Consider the following 19,124-nt stretch of genomic DNA (forward strand, 5'->3'; position numbering starts at 1 on the left):
CTGTCTAACTCTGTAGGGGCAGGGCTTTTTGTGTCTTTTTTTTTTTTTTTTTAATCTTTATTGTAAGAAAATAGGGTGAGATTTGCAACCAAATAGTGTTATTTTGTGAAATGTATAAAACACAAGCTAAGTTCTAATATCCATAATGTTGAGCATTTGATATAGTAGGGAACTTAAATGGGTTTAAATTTAAGTTCTAATCTCTAAGAAAAATAAGAGTTTATAATTTTTCCCTACCTGTAAACTGTTCAGCTATTTATTTTGTACAATATAAGCAGTTGATATGCATGCGAGGTTAAGGTTTCACATTTATTTCTACCATTTTGTGTCTCCTTGGATTTCAGCCTCAGTAACAGATTTTTTTTCAGTGTTTGTGGGGAATATCTTTTCAATTCCACATGAACTCGTTACCTTTCCAGAAAAGAAGTTTGGCAATATAAAGCATAATTTGGGGCTTGCCCATCAAAAATTGTGCATTTTAAGAGTGCCAATGGATAAGGAATTTTGGGGTACATTATAAATGAATAATTATAATAGCAAATATTCATTTAGGGGCTTATGAATGTAATAGGCATTGTTCTGTTCTTACAGCACACTACATGGTAAATACTGTTATAATTGTCCCCATTTTATACATGGGAAACTAAGGCACAGAAAAGTTTTATATTGCTACTAAATCTCAGGACCAGGATTTGAACGTGGTTAGTTAGCTCCAGAGTCTAGGCTCTTATTCGCTACTTTATAATTCTTGGTATATTAATATTCTACTTGCTCAGTAAGTATACAGAATCTAGTTAGATTCCTAGTTCTCTTGCATGAATATCAATATACATAAAAACATCTATGCTTGTTTTACCTGTTTCGATGGGATTCTATTTATTCTTTTTCCAATTCAGCTCACAGAAGTGATCTTGTTTCTTCATGTTAATTTATACATAGATGGCTCTTAAAATAGATTTATTCATCTAGAAGAGAAAGAATGGTTTCAAGAAGATTGGGGTTCATGTTGTACCAAGACTATAGTTCTCAATGGTACTCTCATTACAGTGATTACTGATATTCATTTATGTACATTCAGTCATTTATTCATTGGGGATGTAATGTCAGGTAATAAGTGCCAAAAAGTAAAAGAAGCAGGATAAGGGGCTAGTGAGTGATGGGAGTGCTTTTTCAATTCAGGTTGTCAGGAGAGGCTGCTCTGAGTTAATATTCAGAGACCTCAATGAAGTGAAGGAGCAAATCATGTGACTATCTTGAAGAAGAACATTCTATGCAGAGGGGACAGCAAGTATAAAAATTCTCAAGTGGAAGCATCCCTGGCATCTTCCAAGAACAGCAAAAGAACTGGCTGGAGAGGAGTGAGCAAGACGCAGGAGGGGTAGGAGATGAGGTCAGAAAAGAAGACCGCTGGGGTCACGTTACATCTCATAGGCCATAATAGGAAATTTTGATTTTCTCCTATGGTATGTGTGCTGGGGAGCCATTGGATGGTTGTGAACAGGGGGTAAGATCTGATTTATGTTTTTAAAGGATCACCCTGCCTATTGTTGAAGCATTGACTGTTGTGTGAAGAGTGGAGGAAAATAGTTAATAGGCTTTTGCAGTGGTCTTTGTAAGAGCTGATGATGACTTAGGTTAAGGTGAAGGTGATAGTCATAGAGATGCTAAGATGTTGGATTTAGCATATATTTCAAAGTCAGAAATAGGTTATGAGAGAGAAGAAAAGAGTTTGGAGTTACAGGCCTGAGCATCTGAACGTGTGGTGTTGCCGTTTTGCCAAAAAGGGGACTAAAAGGAAGAGGAACGGGTTTAGAAAAATGTCCACATTGAGATGTCAAGTACGATACAGAATTCAGAAGTTCTGGGGAAAGGACGTGGAAGAGATAAATGTAAAAATCATAGATGATGTTTAAACCTATGGCACTAGAGATCACTTAGAACAGAGCTATTGTATTGTTGAGTTGTTGGGTCATGAAATCAACTTAGTATTAACCAGCATTAAAAACAAGAAGAAAGAAGAAGCAACAAGTGAACAATATTGGATATATCCCATGCAGTGTTTTTTTTTTAATCTTTCATTTTTGTTTTATTCAATGTATAATGAGTTGCATTATAAAACATTTTTTATTTTGTGGCATGATCAAAAGTTTGAAAGCCAGTGCTCAAAGGAGTGAATGTAGATGGAGAATAGGGTAAAACAGTGTGAGCCAAGGGTCACTAAGAGGTCTGAGGAGGATCCAATAATGGAAAACAGGAAGGAACTCTCAAAGCACTTCATCCAGTGCTGAGATGGTCAAATAACCCTGCCTTTAGAACAGAGGTTTTTTATCAAGGATTACTAGGACCAGCATAATTGCTTAGAAGACCATAATTTCTGATGATTTTCACTTTGGTGAAAGTGTGTGTTATGTGCCATTGAGTCAGCTCTGCCTCCTGGTGACCCTATGAATGAGTGACATCCACAATGTCCTGTCCAACAGCCCTGCTCAGCTCCTGGAGACTCAGGCTGATGGCTTCTTTTATAGAGTCAATCCCTATTATATTTGGTCTTCCTCTTTTCCTGCTGCCTTCTATTTTCCCGAGTGTTATTGTCTTTTCCAAAGAACTCTGTGTCTAATGCAGGGCAGCTTCAGTTTTACCATTTTTACCTCCAGAGATGTTTCAAGCTTAATTTGCTCAAGGACCCACCTGTTCATCTCCCTGGCAGTCCTGGGTATCTCTGGAGCTCTCCTCCAACACCATATTTCCTATGAATCCTCCCCCCGCCCCCATCTGCCTTCTTTACTGTCCAACTTTCACATCTGTACATTGTAATTGAGAATAACAGGATATGGGTGATCTTACTTAGTCTTGGTCTCTATTGACTCATCTTTGCTCTTCGTGATCTTTTCTAATTCTTCCATTGCTGTCTTTCCAAGTCTCAGCCTTCTCTTGACTTTTTTTTCTTTTATTTTTTAAGATTTGTATTAAAATATAGCTAACCTACAATATTATCTTAGTTTTAAGGATACACAATAGTTATTCGACATTTATATACCTAAAGCACTGACCACCAAAATCCAGCAGCCATATGACATTGTATCACACTGTCAAAATATTATTGACTATATTCCCTATGCTGTACATTACATTCCCATGACTTATTTGTTTTATACCTGGAAATTTGAACCTCTTATTTCCCTTCACCTTTCCCCACTCCCCTTTTTAAATTTTTCAATTATAGTTGATGTTAAATATTATTTTTTATTAATTTCAGGAGCACAGCATAATGGTTAGACATTTGCATAATTTACGAAGTGATCTCCCTGCCTAGTCTAGTACCCACCTGGCACTATACATAGTTATTACCATATTATTGACTATATTCCCTGTGCTGTACATCCCCATGACTGTTTTGTAACTACCAATTTGTGCTTCTTAATGCCTTCCCTCTTTTTCACCTTTCTCCCCGTCCCCTTCCATCTATCAACTCCAAAAATCTAGTACCCATAGGACACCGTACATAGTTATTACAATATTATTGACTGTATTCTTATGCTATACCCTACATCCCTGTGACTACTGTATAACAACAAATTTCTACTTTTTAATCCCTTCCCCTTTTTCACCTACCCTCATCCCCCCTCCCATCTGGCAACTATTAAAATGTTCTCTGCATCTGTGAGTTTGTTTCTCTTTTATTTATTTATTTTGTTCTTTAGGCACAATATATATAATTCTACACAAGAAATCCCATTGCATCTGTTTTTCTCTGTCTGATATTCAGGTCTATCTATGCTTCTGCAGATGGCAAGAATCCATTCCCTTCCCTGGCCGAGCAATATTCCAATGTGTATATGTACCACCTCTTCTTTATCCATTCTACCATTGATGGACAACCAGGAGGCCTCCACATCTTGGCCATTGTAAACAATGCTGCAGTGAACATATGGATGCACTTGTCCCCTTGAGGTAGCGTTTTGGGTTTCTTCAGATAAATACCCTGAAGTGGTATTACTGAGTCCTTTGTCTCGTGTTATAGCCTTTGTTTTAAAGTCTATTTTGTCAGGTATAAGCATTGCCATCCCAGCTTCTTCTGCTTCTGCTTCTTCTTCTTTTTTTTCTTTTCATTTCCATTTTCATGAAATATCTTTTTCCCACCCCATTACTTTCAATCCTTGTGTGTCTTTCTATCTGAAGTGATTCTCTTGTAGGAAGCATATGTAAAGTCTTGTTTTCTTATCCATTCAGCCACACTATCTTTTTATTGGATCATTTAATCCATTTACATTGAAAGTAATTGTTGATAGATATGTAGTTATTGCCATTGTAGTATTTATATTTTTTATCTTTTTTATTTTTATTTTTTTCATCTTAAAGAAGTTCCTCTATGAGTCCTTGTAATACAAATTTGGTGGTGATAAACTTCTTTAGCTTTTTCTTGTCTGGGAAGCTCTTTATCTGTCCTTTGATTCTAAATGATAGCTTTGTTGAGTAGAGTAATATTGGTTGTAGGTCCTTTCTTTTCATCAGTTTGACTATTTCCTGCCAATCCCTTCTGGCCTTCAAAGTTTCTGTTAAGAAACCATCTGATAGTCTTATGGGAGCTCCCTTTTAGATAACTTTTCTCTTGCTGCTTTTAAGATTCTCTCTTGGTGTTTAACCTTTGGCATTTTAATTATGATGTGTCTTGGTGTGGGACTCTTTGGGTTCATCTTGTTTGGGACTCTGCGCTTCCTGGGCTTGTGTATCTATTTCCTTCAGCAAATTAGGGACATTTTCAGTCATTATTTCTTCAAATAGGTTTTCAAGTCCTTTCTCTCTCTCTCTTCTCCTTCTGGTACCCCTATGATGCGAATGTAGGTATGCTTCATGTTCTCCCAGAGGTCCCTTAAACTATTCTGTTTTTTTTTTCTTTTTTGATTCTTTTTGCTGTTCTGTTTGGATGTTTTCTGCTACCTTATCTTCTAAATCACTGTTTTGATCCTCTTCTTCATCTAATGTACTGTTGATTCCCTCTAATGTATTCTTCATTTCAATTATACTCTTTATTTCTGACTGGTTCTTTTTATGTTTTCCTTCTTCATTTTTATGTTTCCTGTGTCTTTGTTTAACTTCTCCATGAGTTCACTGAGCATCCTTATAACCAGTGTTTTGAACTCTGCATCTGGTAGATTGCTTGCCTTCATTTTGTTTAATTCTTTTTCTGGAGCTTTGTTCTCTTCCTTCATTTGGGACATGTTTCCTTTTCTCCCCATTTTGGTTGCCTCCCTGTGTTTGTTTCTATGTATTAGGTAGGGCTGCTATGTCTCCCAGTATTAGTGGAGAGGCCTTATATATAGTAGGTTTTTTTCTGGATCTCAGTGGTACAGTATTCCTGGTCACAAGAGCCGGGTGCTCCAGTCGTGTCCCTTGTGTGGGTTGTGTGTGCCCTCTTGTTATAGTTGAGTCTTGGTTGCTGTTTGCACATCAGTGGGAGGGATTGATCCTTGGGCTGATTGGTTAATAGGACTGGCCCTGACTACAGTGGATGAGCTGTTGTGCAGGGCCTGAGCCTACAGAGTAATATTTGCTTTAGCAGGGCTCTGGTGCATCCCACTGTGCCCTTTGGTATGTCTTCGCCAGAGGTGACCAGATGATGCTCTGGCTGGGTCTGAAGCTGGCCACGGGGTGTGCCAGCCCTGGGGCCTCCTGTGAGGAACCCTGTGGTGGCACAGGCCAATTTCAGTTGCAGCCTGTGTCTTGTCCAGGGCCATCTGGCATGAGCCATAAAGCAATCCACAGATAGCCACTACCGCAATGGAATTGGAGGTGCCTTGAGAGGCCAAGCCACAAACCATGGCTGGCTGTTGCTAGGGCTGCTCAGCCAAAGGTAGAGGACACTCTGAAGCCAGAGACTGCTTGTTTGGGTTTTGTGAACATTTGAGAAATTTTACGAATGTCTGCAGCATGAGCCAAGTCCAGCTGTTTATATGGAAAAGCGACTGGAAGTAGCTTGGGTTGTCCTGAAAGTTGGGTGAGGCCTGGTCTCAGGGAATCACCAGTGTGGGGCATATGAAAGATTATAGCCAGGTTGATAGAGACTCAGACATGGTACTCGCCTGCGTCTGCATGCTGGGGAGGACTCAACAAAGAAACAATGGCTCTGCCAATTCCTCTGTCCAGGAGAAAGCTGCCCCTTTAGTCCTCGCCCTGAAGGTAGACAATTCAGTTCTTCCCAGTGTGCCTCAAGAGCCTTTTGAACTGCTGCTCCAGTGCTAGAGCTCAGAGCGAGTGAGTCTGTCAATGAGTAAGGCCATGCATGGGCTTTTAAGAGGAGCGCTTAGAACTGCAGCTGCCTTCTGTCTCACTCAGCCACAATCTCCACTGGTTTTCCCAGCCAGAAGTTATAGGGATTTCTCTCCCTGGCACTGACATCTTGGGCTGGGGAACATGATTTGGAGCTGAGACCCCTCACTCCTCCTGGGGGGACCTCCACAGCTGAGATATCCTTCCCAATTTTTAATTGTCATACGTGGTTGTGGGACCAACCCACTTCATGTCTCTGCCCTTCCTACCAGTCTTGGGGTGGCTTCTTCTGTATGTCCTTAGCTGTAGAACTTGTGTTCAGCTAAACTTTGGGGGATTCCCAATGATGGTTGTTCTGTAGCTTAGTTGTAATTTTAATGTGTTTGTAAGAGGAGGTAAGCATAGTATTTACCTACTGTGCCATCTTGATCAGATCCGTCCTCTTCTTGACTTCTTGGCTGCAGTCTTCAGTTGAATTGATGACTGAACCAAGGTAAGCAAAATCTTTAAAAATTTGAGTCTTCATTGTGCTTGTTAAAGTTGTATATTTCATCTGTAGTCATGATTTTTCTCTTCTTGATGTTCAAATGCAGTCCTGCTTTGGCACCTTTATGTTCATCAGAAATTGTTTCAAAGCATGGCTTCTTTCTGCAGTAAGTTGGTATCATCTTCATATCTTAAGTTATTGATATTTCTTCCACCAATTTTTACTCCTCCTTCCTCTGAGTTTTTTTTGTATGATATGTTCTGCGTACAAATTAAACAAATAGGGAGTTAAAATGCACTTTTGCTTATAGGAAACTGAAATTATTACTGAAATAGAATTGCAATATGCTTCAATTTATGAAATTCTAGGTTTATAAAATAATGCTGTGTATATTAGAAAAATACCATTTCCTGAATGTTTTCAAATAAGATCCCTTTATAGATTCAATTAATACTTTTGAATTGATGTACAGTTCTCATCCATGTAGTAGAAGTAAATTGTACTTTTAAGATTGTGAGGAGTAGAAGCATTGTCTAAAATTCTCTGTGCTTAGCACATAGTAGGTAGACAATAAAGTGTACATATTGTTTAGGATTGTATTTTTTGTTTATTTATTTAACATTTATTAAACTGTTAATTCCAGGCCGTGATAATTTATTTGAAAAAAGCAAATCAACTAGTCAATATTTTGTTGCAGTAATGTACTTTTTGTTCTTTATTATATAATATATGCCTTATCTATTTATTATGTAAACTTAGTTGCCATAGACCCAGACTTGAATTTTGAGCATAAAACTTTCAAAAAATTTTTTGTCAGCTTCTGGAGAAGTATGCTTATTTTCAATATGTTTATTGTATTTTTTTTCCTTTGTCTCTCACATACATATGCATATGGAGTGAAGTAGTAAAGTGGTTTTAGATAAGAAAATGCCTATAAAATTCTCTTCCTTTTTCATGTGTGAAATATTTCAATGTATCAACACCTAGATATATTAATTAGAATGAGAATACAAAAAAGTCTAAATGCCTAAAATACTAAACCTCTGATAATTTCAATTTAAAATATCTTTGAAGATTCCCAAGTAATGAAATCAAGATTTAAATATTTTCTTTTTACCTACTTATTCTCTCTGCAACATTCTCACGTAAACTGGCATGTCTAGGAAAGAGAGGTGTACTCCGTTAGCTCTGTTCAGCTCCTAAAGTTTGTGGTTTTGTCTGCTGCTTTCTCACTTCATTTCAGGAATAGTTGCAAGGTGGCACCTGCCAAAGCTGAGAAAGAGCAAATGACACTACTTCTGTGCTTGGCAGCAATGCAACATGGAGTAACGAGGGCTGTGTCCCAGAATCCCTGGGGATGGCAGAAGATGATTTATAGGACCTATCTTTTTAAAGCTTATGACATAAAATTAGTGAACTAAGGAATTCTCTAGGTAGAAATGGAGAAGAAGAAGAGGGGTTTCTTTTGCCTATGGTGTTTGCAAACTTTAAGCAAAAACTGTGCTGTACTCTTGAGAAATTAAAGACACAGTACAAGCCAAAAACAGATATCAAATTTGTACAAGTTTGCAAATACTTAATATTTATTTTGGAAATTACATTAGTACTTAATAGGGAGAAACTGCCCAGGGAGAATATATTTTTTTTTTAACTCCAAGATCATTAAGTAACATTTTTAATCTCCCAGGAAAAACAAAATCAACATCTATATTGGAAAAAATAAATTATGTTAAGAACCAACAGTTCTTTGCATTTTCTCTCAGGCATCTCATTAATTTTTAGATATCTCCATGGGCAGGTTATTGCTATTCTATCTCACTGACATTTAGCATTTATTAAATGCTCACAGAGAGAATAGTTTATAGAATATGTAAAAGCCTATTCTCAAGGTTCTTATGTGCCTTTGAAAGTGGCAAATATACATGTGCCCTAATTAAAAAAAAAAATCCACATATCCTAAATCAAAAGCAGTAATATAGCATGAAATTGTTTTCAGGTTTTTTTTGTTTGTTTGTTTCTTGTTTTTAAGTGTTAGGACTAGTCTCATAATTACTGTTTCTTAGATTGCTGGGCAAATGAAATCGGTCATTTTTTCTTTCAAATCTGGTTGAAGCACTTAGGGATCTTTATAATATCTCACTGTCAGAAGAGGTAGTTAAGAGGACTGGTAAATTAATCAGCAATTGATTTACAGGAGCACACTCCTTAAAGAGACTATCAATTTCCTAGGAAATATTGATTTATTTTGCTTGCAGGCTTTATAAACACCCTTTAATGTTTTGCTTTAAAATTAGGTCTAGGTTAAAAAAAGAAAAAGAAAACAGAAAAACAAAAAAGTAATTAAGCTCAGGGAGAAAATGGTTTCATGAATTAAAAAGTTGTTGCTTTTAAATTATATGAAATAATTTTCCCCTAAATAATCTTTTAAAGAAGTAACAAACCATGGTGCAGATCTGTTATGTTTTAATAAAAGATACATAAAATAAAACAGTAGTGATTATTTCATTATCAAGAAGTTTCTTAAGACAGTAGCTTACTAACTATATCCCTTTGTTATAATGGATTATTATTGTCCCTTTAATAAGAAAAAGCTGAGTACCAAAAAGCTTAAAGAGTGTTTGACTATTTTGCCTTTGATTAAAAAAAAAAAAAAAAAAAAAAATCTAAGGAATTTAAAATATTAAAAGAAATTTAGTATGTTGATAGTTTCCGAAAATTCAGGGTGCACTAATATTTCAAACACACTTAAAAGAAAGAGTTGCATGTGTATTTTTTAAAGGCTTTCAAAATAACTTTTCCTCTGATAATACCATCCTGTTACTACATGCTTCCACGGTAAATGCTTTTAAGGGGTGCCATCTAGTGTCAGTTTTGGAATTGTGATTTATGGATTAGGACATGGGGAATTTTAGACCCAGAATATGTATAAATAAATTAAAAAGTTGTGATAATTAACAAAAGCCTTAAGGACTATGACTGGAAAATACCCATCAATACTTTGACCATAAAACTGTGTATGTTTGCATCTTTAAAATAACCAGTGTGTATATTCATCCATGCATTCATTCAATAAATACTTCTTGATTTCATATATATAGTACCCTCTGTTTTAGGCAGAGCAATGAACAAAAAATGTCTATTCATGGAACATTTTAGTTTGGACAGGAAAAACAAATATATAGTACGTTATAATAGTGATAAGTGATATGGAGAAAAGCACAGAAAGGCATAGAAAGTTGTTTTTCAGGGAGGGTGGGGGTTGGTGTTCGTGATTTAAATATAGTAGCCAGGGATGATCTCAGTAAGAAGTTGATATTTGAGAAAATACCTGAAGGAGATGAGGGAATGTTCCAGGCACTGGAAATGTCAAGTGCAAAGGCACTGAGGTGGGAAAGTACCTAGTATCTTAGAGGAATAGCAAGCCACTTTGGCTGGAGCAGTGTGAGTGATAAAGAGTCAAAGAGATGAACTCAGAGGCAAAGAGAGGATTAGGTCAAAGAGACATTTGTAAGCCATTGTAGTCACTTGGCCTTTTCTCTGAGTAGGATGTGAAGACATCAGAAGGTTTGAGCGGAGTAGTGATATAATCTTCATGTTTGACAGGATCATTTTGGCTGTTATGTTGAGAATAGACTAGATGGGGAGGTAGGATGGGCAGCAGAGTTAGGAGGCAAATGCTATAATTTAGAAGGAGAGGGGTGAAGGTGCCTTCGATCACAGTGGAAGCAATGAGGACGGTTTGAAATGTAGGTGGAGCCAACATTTTTAATGGACTGGTTATGGAGATGTGACAGCAAAGAATAATTAACACTGATTCACCAGGTTTTTGGCCTTTGCAGCTAGAAGGATGGTGGTCTATTAATTGAGATGGGAAAGATACATGAGGTGAAGTATTGGGGGTCAGGGAAGAATAAAGAACTTGATTTTGGACATGTTAATTTTGAGATATCTCAACTATCAATATGTAAGTTATAGGGAAATTCAATTATTTTTATATTGTGATTCAGCATGCAATTAATAGTTTATTACATATTAAAACCCACTTACTTTATGAGAATATATTTCTCATGAGGCAGTAAATATATCCCCCCCTCCCGATTATTAAATTATAGGGTCATAAAACAGAAAACGTGTGGGAGGACCAGCATTGTCAAAGCTTCTCAGGGCTGTTATCCCCAGACAACTCTCAGTATTCTTGGTCATTTCTTACTTTCCATTCTATTTATTTCTTGTTCTTACCTGTAGCAAGACCTCAAAGTACTTGATTGGGAGGGTTCTGTTGCAAAGCACCCGAGTTTGCTCATTTAAAAGGAATTGAGTGTAAAATTACCCCTAGAATTAGTTAATTACACAGGGTGGAAATCTTTCCTTTGGAAGCCATTTATTCAGCTCCGGAACAAATTCTTGTAGAATTGTATCTATCACAAATATTTGCTGATTTGTTTCAGAACAGGCTTTAAAAATATTCATGTTTTAGTTTAGCTTCTAAATTATACTAGTCTAAGACCTATAACCACTTTCATTTATGCTTCAGGTAACCCAATGAAAAAAGAAAATGAAAGGCATTAAGAAAAGTCTTACAGAAGAGTGTCTATATCTGGACTTCTCTCACCAAATAGAAGGCTGCATCTTTCCACTTCATACATCTGTAACTTTATTTTTGTTATCCTACTGTGACTGCAAAAGCTTTAAAGTTTGCTTAGTCCTCACCAGAGAAAGTACAGGTATTCCACTACTTCAAAATGTACTGTCCCCGGATGTTGAAATACAGGTTATTTCAAGGAAAGAGCTTCCGTCAATAATCCAGAATTGCTGTTTACCTGCAGTAGGAGAAAAACCAGACAATTTCTGTAGAGCAGGACTTGCTGTTGTCCTGAGACACATAATCCAGAAATCATACGAAGCAGACCCCTCAAAGAAGGAAATTTTGGAACTTCTGGGTTTTAAAAAGACTTGCTTGAAAGCCTGTGCTGAAGTAAGTGTAATGTCTCTTTTCTGTTACTTAAAGCCTCGTAGTGATAGCACATTCACTTAAACATTTATTTTAACTTTCTGCTAGAAACTGAAATTTCATTTCCTGAAAATAACCTATAGTAACAATGAGATAAAGTAGCCCATTATATATGCCAATATTTCAGAGCAGTTTTGAACAATAATTTAAAGATTTAATTTATGAGGTTTGGAGACCATTTTTAGAGAATGACTTTTTTAAATCTTTTATTTTAATTACATTGAGTATTTTAAAGGGAACTTTTACCTATGAACAGGAGCTTAAGTAGCAGTGCTTCGTAAACCTAGCTCTTTTGGAGGGGTATGTATTTTAAAGGCTTTGGGAAGTAAGGATTTATTCAGTAAGAGGATACAGGAGGATGGCATGTATTCTAGATACGGACATTGTTTAATGTTATCACTTGTGAAGCACTGTAATATGTCTGCTCAAGACCTAAATTTTCTAAACCAGTCTTAATTTCCCCAGTAGAAAGTTATTTTTCTTGAAGCTATGTTGAAAGTAAAGAATCCTTTCATTTCTTACTTTGTTTTGTAGGTTAGTCAGTGGACCAGGCTATGTGAACTCACCATCCCTTTAGCTATTGAGAATTTTCTCAAAGAATCTTCTGACGAGCACCCAACCATCCCTGCAGAAATACGACAGCTAGAGAAAAAGCTCAGTGAGCCTGTTAGAGTGCATAATGATGACAAACTCCGCCGGCAGAAGCTGAAGCAACAAGAGGCGGCCGGAGCTGGGCCTCCCTTTGCTAAGGAAAAAGCTATGAGCGAGGTCCATAGTCAGGAAACATCTGAAGGGTTAGAGTCCTCATCCAAGAGCCTGGAACTGAAAGTGGCATTCTCAAAACTCACAGTACAAGACGAACCAGCTACTACCAACAGGGAGCCTTCTCACATCAGAAAAGCGAAGGCTTCTGACCTCCCACCTCTGGAGCACGTGTTTGCAGAAGGCCTTTACTTCACTTTGGCAGATATCGTGCTCTTGCCCTGTATCCATCATTTTTTGGTAAGGTTCATGTGGAGTGGATACATTCCTATAAGTTTCTGGGTATGAAATTGCTTAGGTTTGAATCCTGATTCCACTTCATACTGTCATTATGCTCCTGGGCAAGATTTTAATATCTGTCTCCATTTTCTTATTTGTAAAATAGAGATAACCATAGTACCTATCTAACAGGACCAGTATCAGGAATAAATGATAACTTGTGTGAATTGTGGAGAACAGTGTTTGGCAAATAGTAAATTCTCAATGTTAGTAATTATTATGACTTTAATTTTGAGGTACTAAAATGTTAGTGATTGTTATGATATTTTCAAATTTCTATTGTGATTACCTTCTAATAGTAGAGGGTCCCACCATTAAAGCACTAAAAAAATTTCGTCAGCTATATTCTATAATTAGTCACTTAAATACTAATTTAATTGTGTTAGTTATTATCAAATCAGAAATATTTTATGCTCATCTATAGTTTTCTCTGTTCTGCATAAAATTACATATAAATTTTTCTTTCCTAGTAGGGGGTGGAATATATTCCCCCACCCTCAACCCTCTCCCCTGTGTGGATGAAAAAAGGACAAGCTGAAAATAATAATCAGCGTGAACATAGGAAGCTATAGTTCTCTGCAGCTTTCCAACTGGTTTTCAAGAGCTGCATTTTTCCTGCTTTGAAGCATTTCACCCTTTCCCCTACTAAGGAATCAGATATCAGATTTCATTCTCATTATATATCATCAACACTTCAGGTATCTCTATCGACAGAGGAGAAAAGACTTCTAATGAAAATCTATATATAATATTTGGAGGCCAGAGCTTCACTAAGAGGTGGTATTAATCAATTGGCATTTTCTTGAAGAACATTGCTCTTCTTCAACATGGGAACAAAACAAGATTGGAAACCAAAATAATTTCAGAATTAAAGGATATGAAGAGAGATTCAGGAATTGTTTAGATATTGATGAGTATTTTAAATGCCATATGTATTCATATTGTCCATGGAGCTGGGTGGGGAAAAAAACATCAATTTCTTTTTTCTTGTCAAATGATTTCTAAATTATGCCTGTCTCTCCTCTATTACCAACTTCAGTCATTAGAATAGTCATTTGGTATATATTATGAAATATGTTGGTCTTTTTGGATAACTATATTTGTTTCTAATTTCATAAAAATTGAATCAAAATGGCACGTCTATTAATTCATTCATTTGAGAAATTTATTGCAAGCCTACCATCTATGCCAGGCACAGCTAAGGCACGGAAATACAGTGATCAACAAGACAAATAAGGTCCCTGTCCTCATGGATTAGTGTTCTAGTAGGGAAAGAAGGAAATGAACAAGTAAACTAGTAAATATTTAAACAATGGTGATTGCTACAAAGAAAATAAAACAAGGTGATAGAAAAGATGAGTATTTGCTTTCAAACTCAACAAAACAGACAAAAAAATTGGATTCGCCTGCATAAAGGTATTTTTAGAACATTACCCAGACATCCGTCTTTAGCTGGTTGGCATTTGATTTTACCTTAATTTAAATACTTTTTACCTGATTAGGATCAATTGAGGCTGAAATATTCCTAATTGGGAAGGTTTTTTTCCTCCTCTCCAATCAGTCAGGCCGTCTACTGACTACTACTGAGTAAATCTACCTAACACTGCAAAGAGAAACTTTGTTTTCGTCTCAATTTTAAATAAGGGAAAACTTGTACACTCAGCCTTTTCTAGTACATGTATTCTATGATTAAATTCTTCCCTCGACATTTATATGTAAACTAATTCTCAAAGTATTTTCTTTTGTTTGCTTCTATTTTTCCTGGATCGCTACCTTTTCTTTTTGGAATTAATCTTCCTTGGCCAATGCCTTGATGTTATTTCTGTTACACTTATTTTCCTCCTTTAAGTCATCTTAGGTTATGAAGAAGTCATTTTAGTGCAGAAAGTGGCTATGATGCTGAGCTTTTATGGCTGCATTAACACACGTGGAAGTAATGGAGTAGCAATCCAAAGGACCAGAATCAGGAGCAGGTTCATGATCAGGAATCAAGGTCAAGTTACCAGGTTAGGATCAGAAACATAGTGCTGACCCTTGAGCCAGGATATTTAGTCACAGGAATAAGGCCAACGATATAAAAGAGCAGTCAGTTTTGTTAAGTCAAGATTTGGAATACCAAAGGTCAAAATTAAAAGCGTCAGGGAAAATACCCAATTCTGCTACATAGAATAAAGCCAAAGATGCAGATAGAGTGGCTGAGGTGTTGTGTCAACGCCAAGCTTCTCTTCCTCTTTAGTGGATGTGAGTTGGCAGTAGCCATCCCTGATTGGCCCACAACTTCTTTGTGGAAGGTGCCTGACAAATCCCTCCCTTCTGGAAAGTTTTAGGTACACTTTGACAGAACTGTTTAAAATATTATTCTACTCCTAGAATGCACAGAACTTGCCATTTTAATAACATCTTTTTTTTGTAATTTGAACACTTATGGTTAATTTTCTACATTTTAACTTATAATGCTTTGAATTGAGATTTTTAAACGTATAACACCTAGTTACTGCTAAAGTAAAATCATTATAGAAACGGATTTTTGAGCAGAAATACCTATATTAAATACTTCTTTAAGTGTCCCCATTGACATAAAATTGGGTAGGAAATGGAAATCTCACTATTGGCTGGCATACTGCAAATTCATGGATGCCGCTTATTTAATGGTTAATTTATGTTTTCCATATTTTCTCCTATGCATTAGGTCCTAAAGTTTTCAGTTTTAACCTACCAGTTCTAATCTGTAAGTGAAAAACAGAACTGCATTTATATTTCCATTTAGATAGGTTGTTTACAATTTTTTACCCTGCTTATTACACGGTTCGCCAAAACATTTGTTAGTTATGACATATTTTAAAGAGTAGAAATAACAAAACAAATTATATAAAGTAAATACAAAATTGTATATAATAAGTGATTGGGAAGTAATTCAAAGAGGAGGAGATATTTTGGATAGATCTAGCATCTTGCTTCTCTTTTTATTCAGACAAATTTTTCTTCCCTTGCTACAATTAACTACAAAGCCACTAAAGTTTCACTTTGTGCTTTTGGTAGTATAATTTTTACCATTATTTTAAGAATAAATTCTCTTATTTTCTTGTTCTTAAATAACTCTGTTATTTATAATGGTTTTGCTCTTTTAAGCCTATGTAACTTTTTTAAAAATCATTTTTTAGGAACAAATTCAGTTTTCATCTCACACATTTTTCATTAGCCCTTCCTTAAATATATCTTCTTGAGTGTAACAAGTATGGTTTAGTACTTCTGAGCTGTCTGGATATTGTAGAGCAGCCTAGCTTGTTTGATTAAGTGGGAAGACCTGTCATGCAGAGCAAAACTCCTCCGTTTCTTTTAAATATGAATTATTGTTACTTAATTGCAACTTATTTTCAAAAAGAAGGAAAGATACCATATACATCTAACAAATAAGAATAAATCACTACCAAAGAGAAGTAAAAAAAAGGTGAGGAAATGAGAACACTTCTCATTTGATTAATTTATTGTGGCTTAAGCTCAGTTTCCTTACACATAGTGTATTTCCAGGCAATTAAGAATTTTGGTGAGAATTATAAACATTTTAACTCCCAGAGTACCATTTAAATAGCGTTTTTCAAACTTTGCTGCCATAGTAAATAATGCATTTTACAAGGTGATTGAGTATACAGATACAAATATGCATCTTTATATCATACATGTAAATATACTTAAAAAATAATCACTTTATTACATGCTGTACACTCTCATATTTTCTATTTTATTTCAGCTTTTTTAATTCCCATTTCCCCACCCCCTCCCCATTGGTGACCATTAGCTTGTTCTCTATATTTATGAGTCTGTTTCTGTTTTGTTTTGTTTATTCATTTATTAGTTTTTTGTTTGTTTGTTTTTTTACATTGCACATATAAGTGAGATCATATGGTATTTGTCTTTCTCTGTCTGACTTATTTCACTTATTATAATACCTTATAGGTCTATCCATGTTGTCACCACTGGCAAGATTTCAATCTTTTTTATTGCTGCTTAATATTCGTGTGTGTGTGTGTGTGTGTGTGTGTGTGTGTGTGTGTGTATCACATTCTTTATCCGTTCATCTATCAGTGGACACCTAGGTTGCTTGCATTTCTTGGCTATTACTAGTAATGCTGCGGTGAACATAGGGATGCATATATCTTTTTGAGTTAGTGTTTTTGTTTTCTTTGGATAAATACCCAGAAGTGGAATTGCTGGGTCATAAGGTAGTTTTTTATTTTATGAGTACTCTCCATACAGTTTTCCAAAGAGGTTTCACTAATTCACAATCCCACCACCAGTATATGAGAGTTCCGTTTTTCCCACATCCTCTCCAGCACTTTTTATTTGTTGATTTATTGATGATAGCCATTCTGACAGGTGTGGTGATAATCTCATTGTGGTTTGGATTTGCATTTCCTTGATGATTAGTGATATTGAATATCTTTTCATATGTCTTATGGCTATCTGTATGTCCTCTTGGGAGAAACGTCTATTCAGGTGCTCTGAATTGGATTGGGGTTTTTGGTGTTAAGTTGTATGAGTCCTTTACATAGTTTGGATATTAACCCTTTATTAGATGTATCATTTATCAATATCTTCTCTTATTCAGTAGGTTGTATTTTCATTTTGTTGATGTTTCCTTCTCCCTGCAAAAACTTTTTAATTTGATGTAGTCCCATTTATTTGTTTTTTTCTTTTGTTTCCCTTGCTTGAAGAGATATATTCAAAAAGATATTGACAAGAGCAATGTCAGCGAGTTTCCTGTCTATGTTTTCTTCTAGGTTTATGGTTTAGGTCTAACATTTAAGTCTTTAACCCATTTTAATTTATTTTTATATGGTGTAAGAAAGTGATCTAATTTCATTTTTTGCATGTATCTGTCCAGTATTGTCAACACCACTTATTAAAGAAACTGTCTTTAGCCCATTTATATCCTTGCCTCCTTTGTCATAGATTGATTGACAATATAAGTGAGGATTTATTTCATTCACTGAGCAGTTTGCATTTTTTTGTAAGGCAGTGTTTTAAGTGCTTGCAGTGTACAAAGAGAGTTAGACGTAAATCCTGCCTTTAAAATAAATTACATGTGCTTATTTAACCGTAAAGTCTAGTTAAAATAGAGTAAATATATATGTATATATACACACACAAGTAAAGTTTCCATTAATTTCCTGTGCTTCCTGGCTCCTGCTTTGGTATTGATTATTGCTAGGTATATTTGTAGAGATTTTGTGTAACTTGACCTTTTTATCTGTCTGTTCACAATCATATGCCATAATCTGTTTGTGACATTATAACTGTTTCTATGGCAACAATGTTTAGTGTCTCACAAAGAAACAAGAACATTCTAATTTTTAAAGAAATTGAAGTTTGGTGGTGGTGCTAGGGAGAAAGCATCGAAGCAACAGAAAACAAAAAAAAATATTAATTTACATCAGAAGTAATGGTTTCAAATATTTCTAATTTGAATAAATAGAAAAGCACTTACTTTAAGTGCTGCATCGTAATAAAAAAGAAACAAACTACTGACAAATGCAACCACATGAATTTATCTCAAAAACATAATGCTAAATGGAAAAGGGTAGACACATTTTATGTTTTCGTATATATGAAATTCCAGAAAAGGCAAAATTACATACATGGAAAGTAGATCAGTGGTTGCCTGCAACTGACGAGGGGAGCAGAGATTGACTGCAAATGGTCACAAGGGGACTTTTGGTGTGACTTAAGTGTGCTAGTACTGGATTATGATGATCGTTGCACAACTGTATAAATTTACTAAAACTCATTGTTTGAACCATACACCTAAAATGTGAGAATTTTATGGTATGTAAAGTTACTTCAATACAGCTGTCATAAACAAAAACATATAATACTGTGCTTTGTTCTTTTTCTGCTAGTTAATTATCTGCAAGAAACTTTCTGAAAAGCTGGTAGAATTTCCCCTGCTTTCCGCTTGGTACCAGAGGATTCAAGAAGTGCCAGGAGTGAAAACAGCAGCTTCTCACTGTGGGATCCAGTTTCTCCATTTACCAGAGTTGCTGAGCACCTCAAATGAACAGCATCCAAATTTAAATGAGGTCCCAGGTGTAGAGGAGCAAAATGATCCTTCATTTATTGGAGGACCGAGACCCACTATGACCAAATTAATGGTACTTAAATTGTTTTCTTTATTAATATTTTCTTTAAAAAACTCCGTGTGATAATGTTGCTGAGCATTCTACCCTAACTTGTAATCATTTGTTGATATTATTTGTGTTATAAATTTTATTTGTAGGTATCCTTTTTTGTTTTTACAGAATGAAATATTGATTATTTTTA

General features: G+C 35.6%; 1 protein-coding gene across 8 annotated transcripts in view; it reads left to right on the top strand.

The window, feature by feature from the left end:
* The window catches only part of GSTCD (glutathione S-transferase C-terminal domain containing), a 110,853-nt gene that overhangs the window by 1,998 nt on the left and 89,731 nt on the right, over window positions 1-19,124 (top strand). For 2 of the 8 annotated variants that reach the window (XM_088792314.1, XM_088792316.1), the window contains 6 exons: window positions 3,767-3,951; window positions 6,701-6,760; window positions 6,861-6,920; window positions 11,289-11,729; window positions 12,300-12,767; window positions 18,704-18,955. In XM_088792314.1, the coding sequence (XP_088648440.1) occupies window positions 11,310-11,729; window positions 12,300-12,767; window positions 18,704-18,955 (1,140 nt within the window). In that variant the 5' untranslated portion in view covers window positions 3,767-3,951; window positions 6,701-6,760; window positions 6,861-6,920; window positions 11,289-11,309. The remainder of the gene's footprint in view (window positions 1-3,766; window positions 3,952-6,700; window positions 6,761-6,860; window positions 6,921-11,288; window positions 11,730-12,299; window positions 12,768-18,703; window positions 18,956-19,124) is intronic. The other 6 variants (XM_019738934.3, XM_074322807.2, XM_074322789.2 and 3 more) reach the window with 5 other exon arrangements.

The sequence above is a fragment of the Rhinolophus sinicus genome, chromosome 1 (genome assembly GCF_057876585.1).
Source record: "Rhinolophus sinicus isolate RSI-liver-muscle chromosome 1, RSI-T2T, whole genome shotgun sequence".
Taxonomy (NCBI): domain Eukaryota; kingdom Metazoa; phylum Chordata; class Mammalia; order Chiroptera; family Rhinolophidae; genus Rhinolophus; species Rhinolophus sinicus.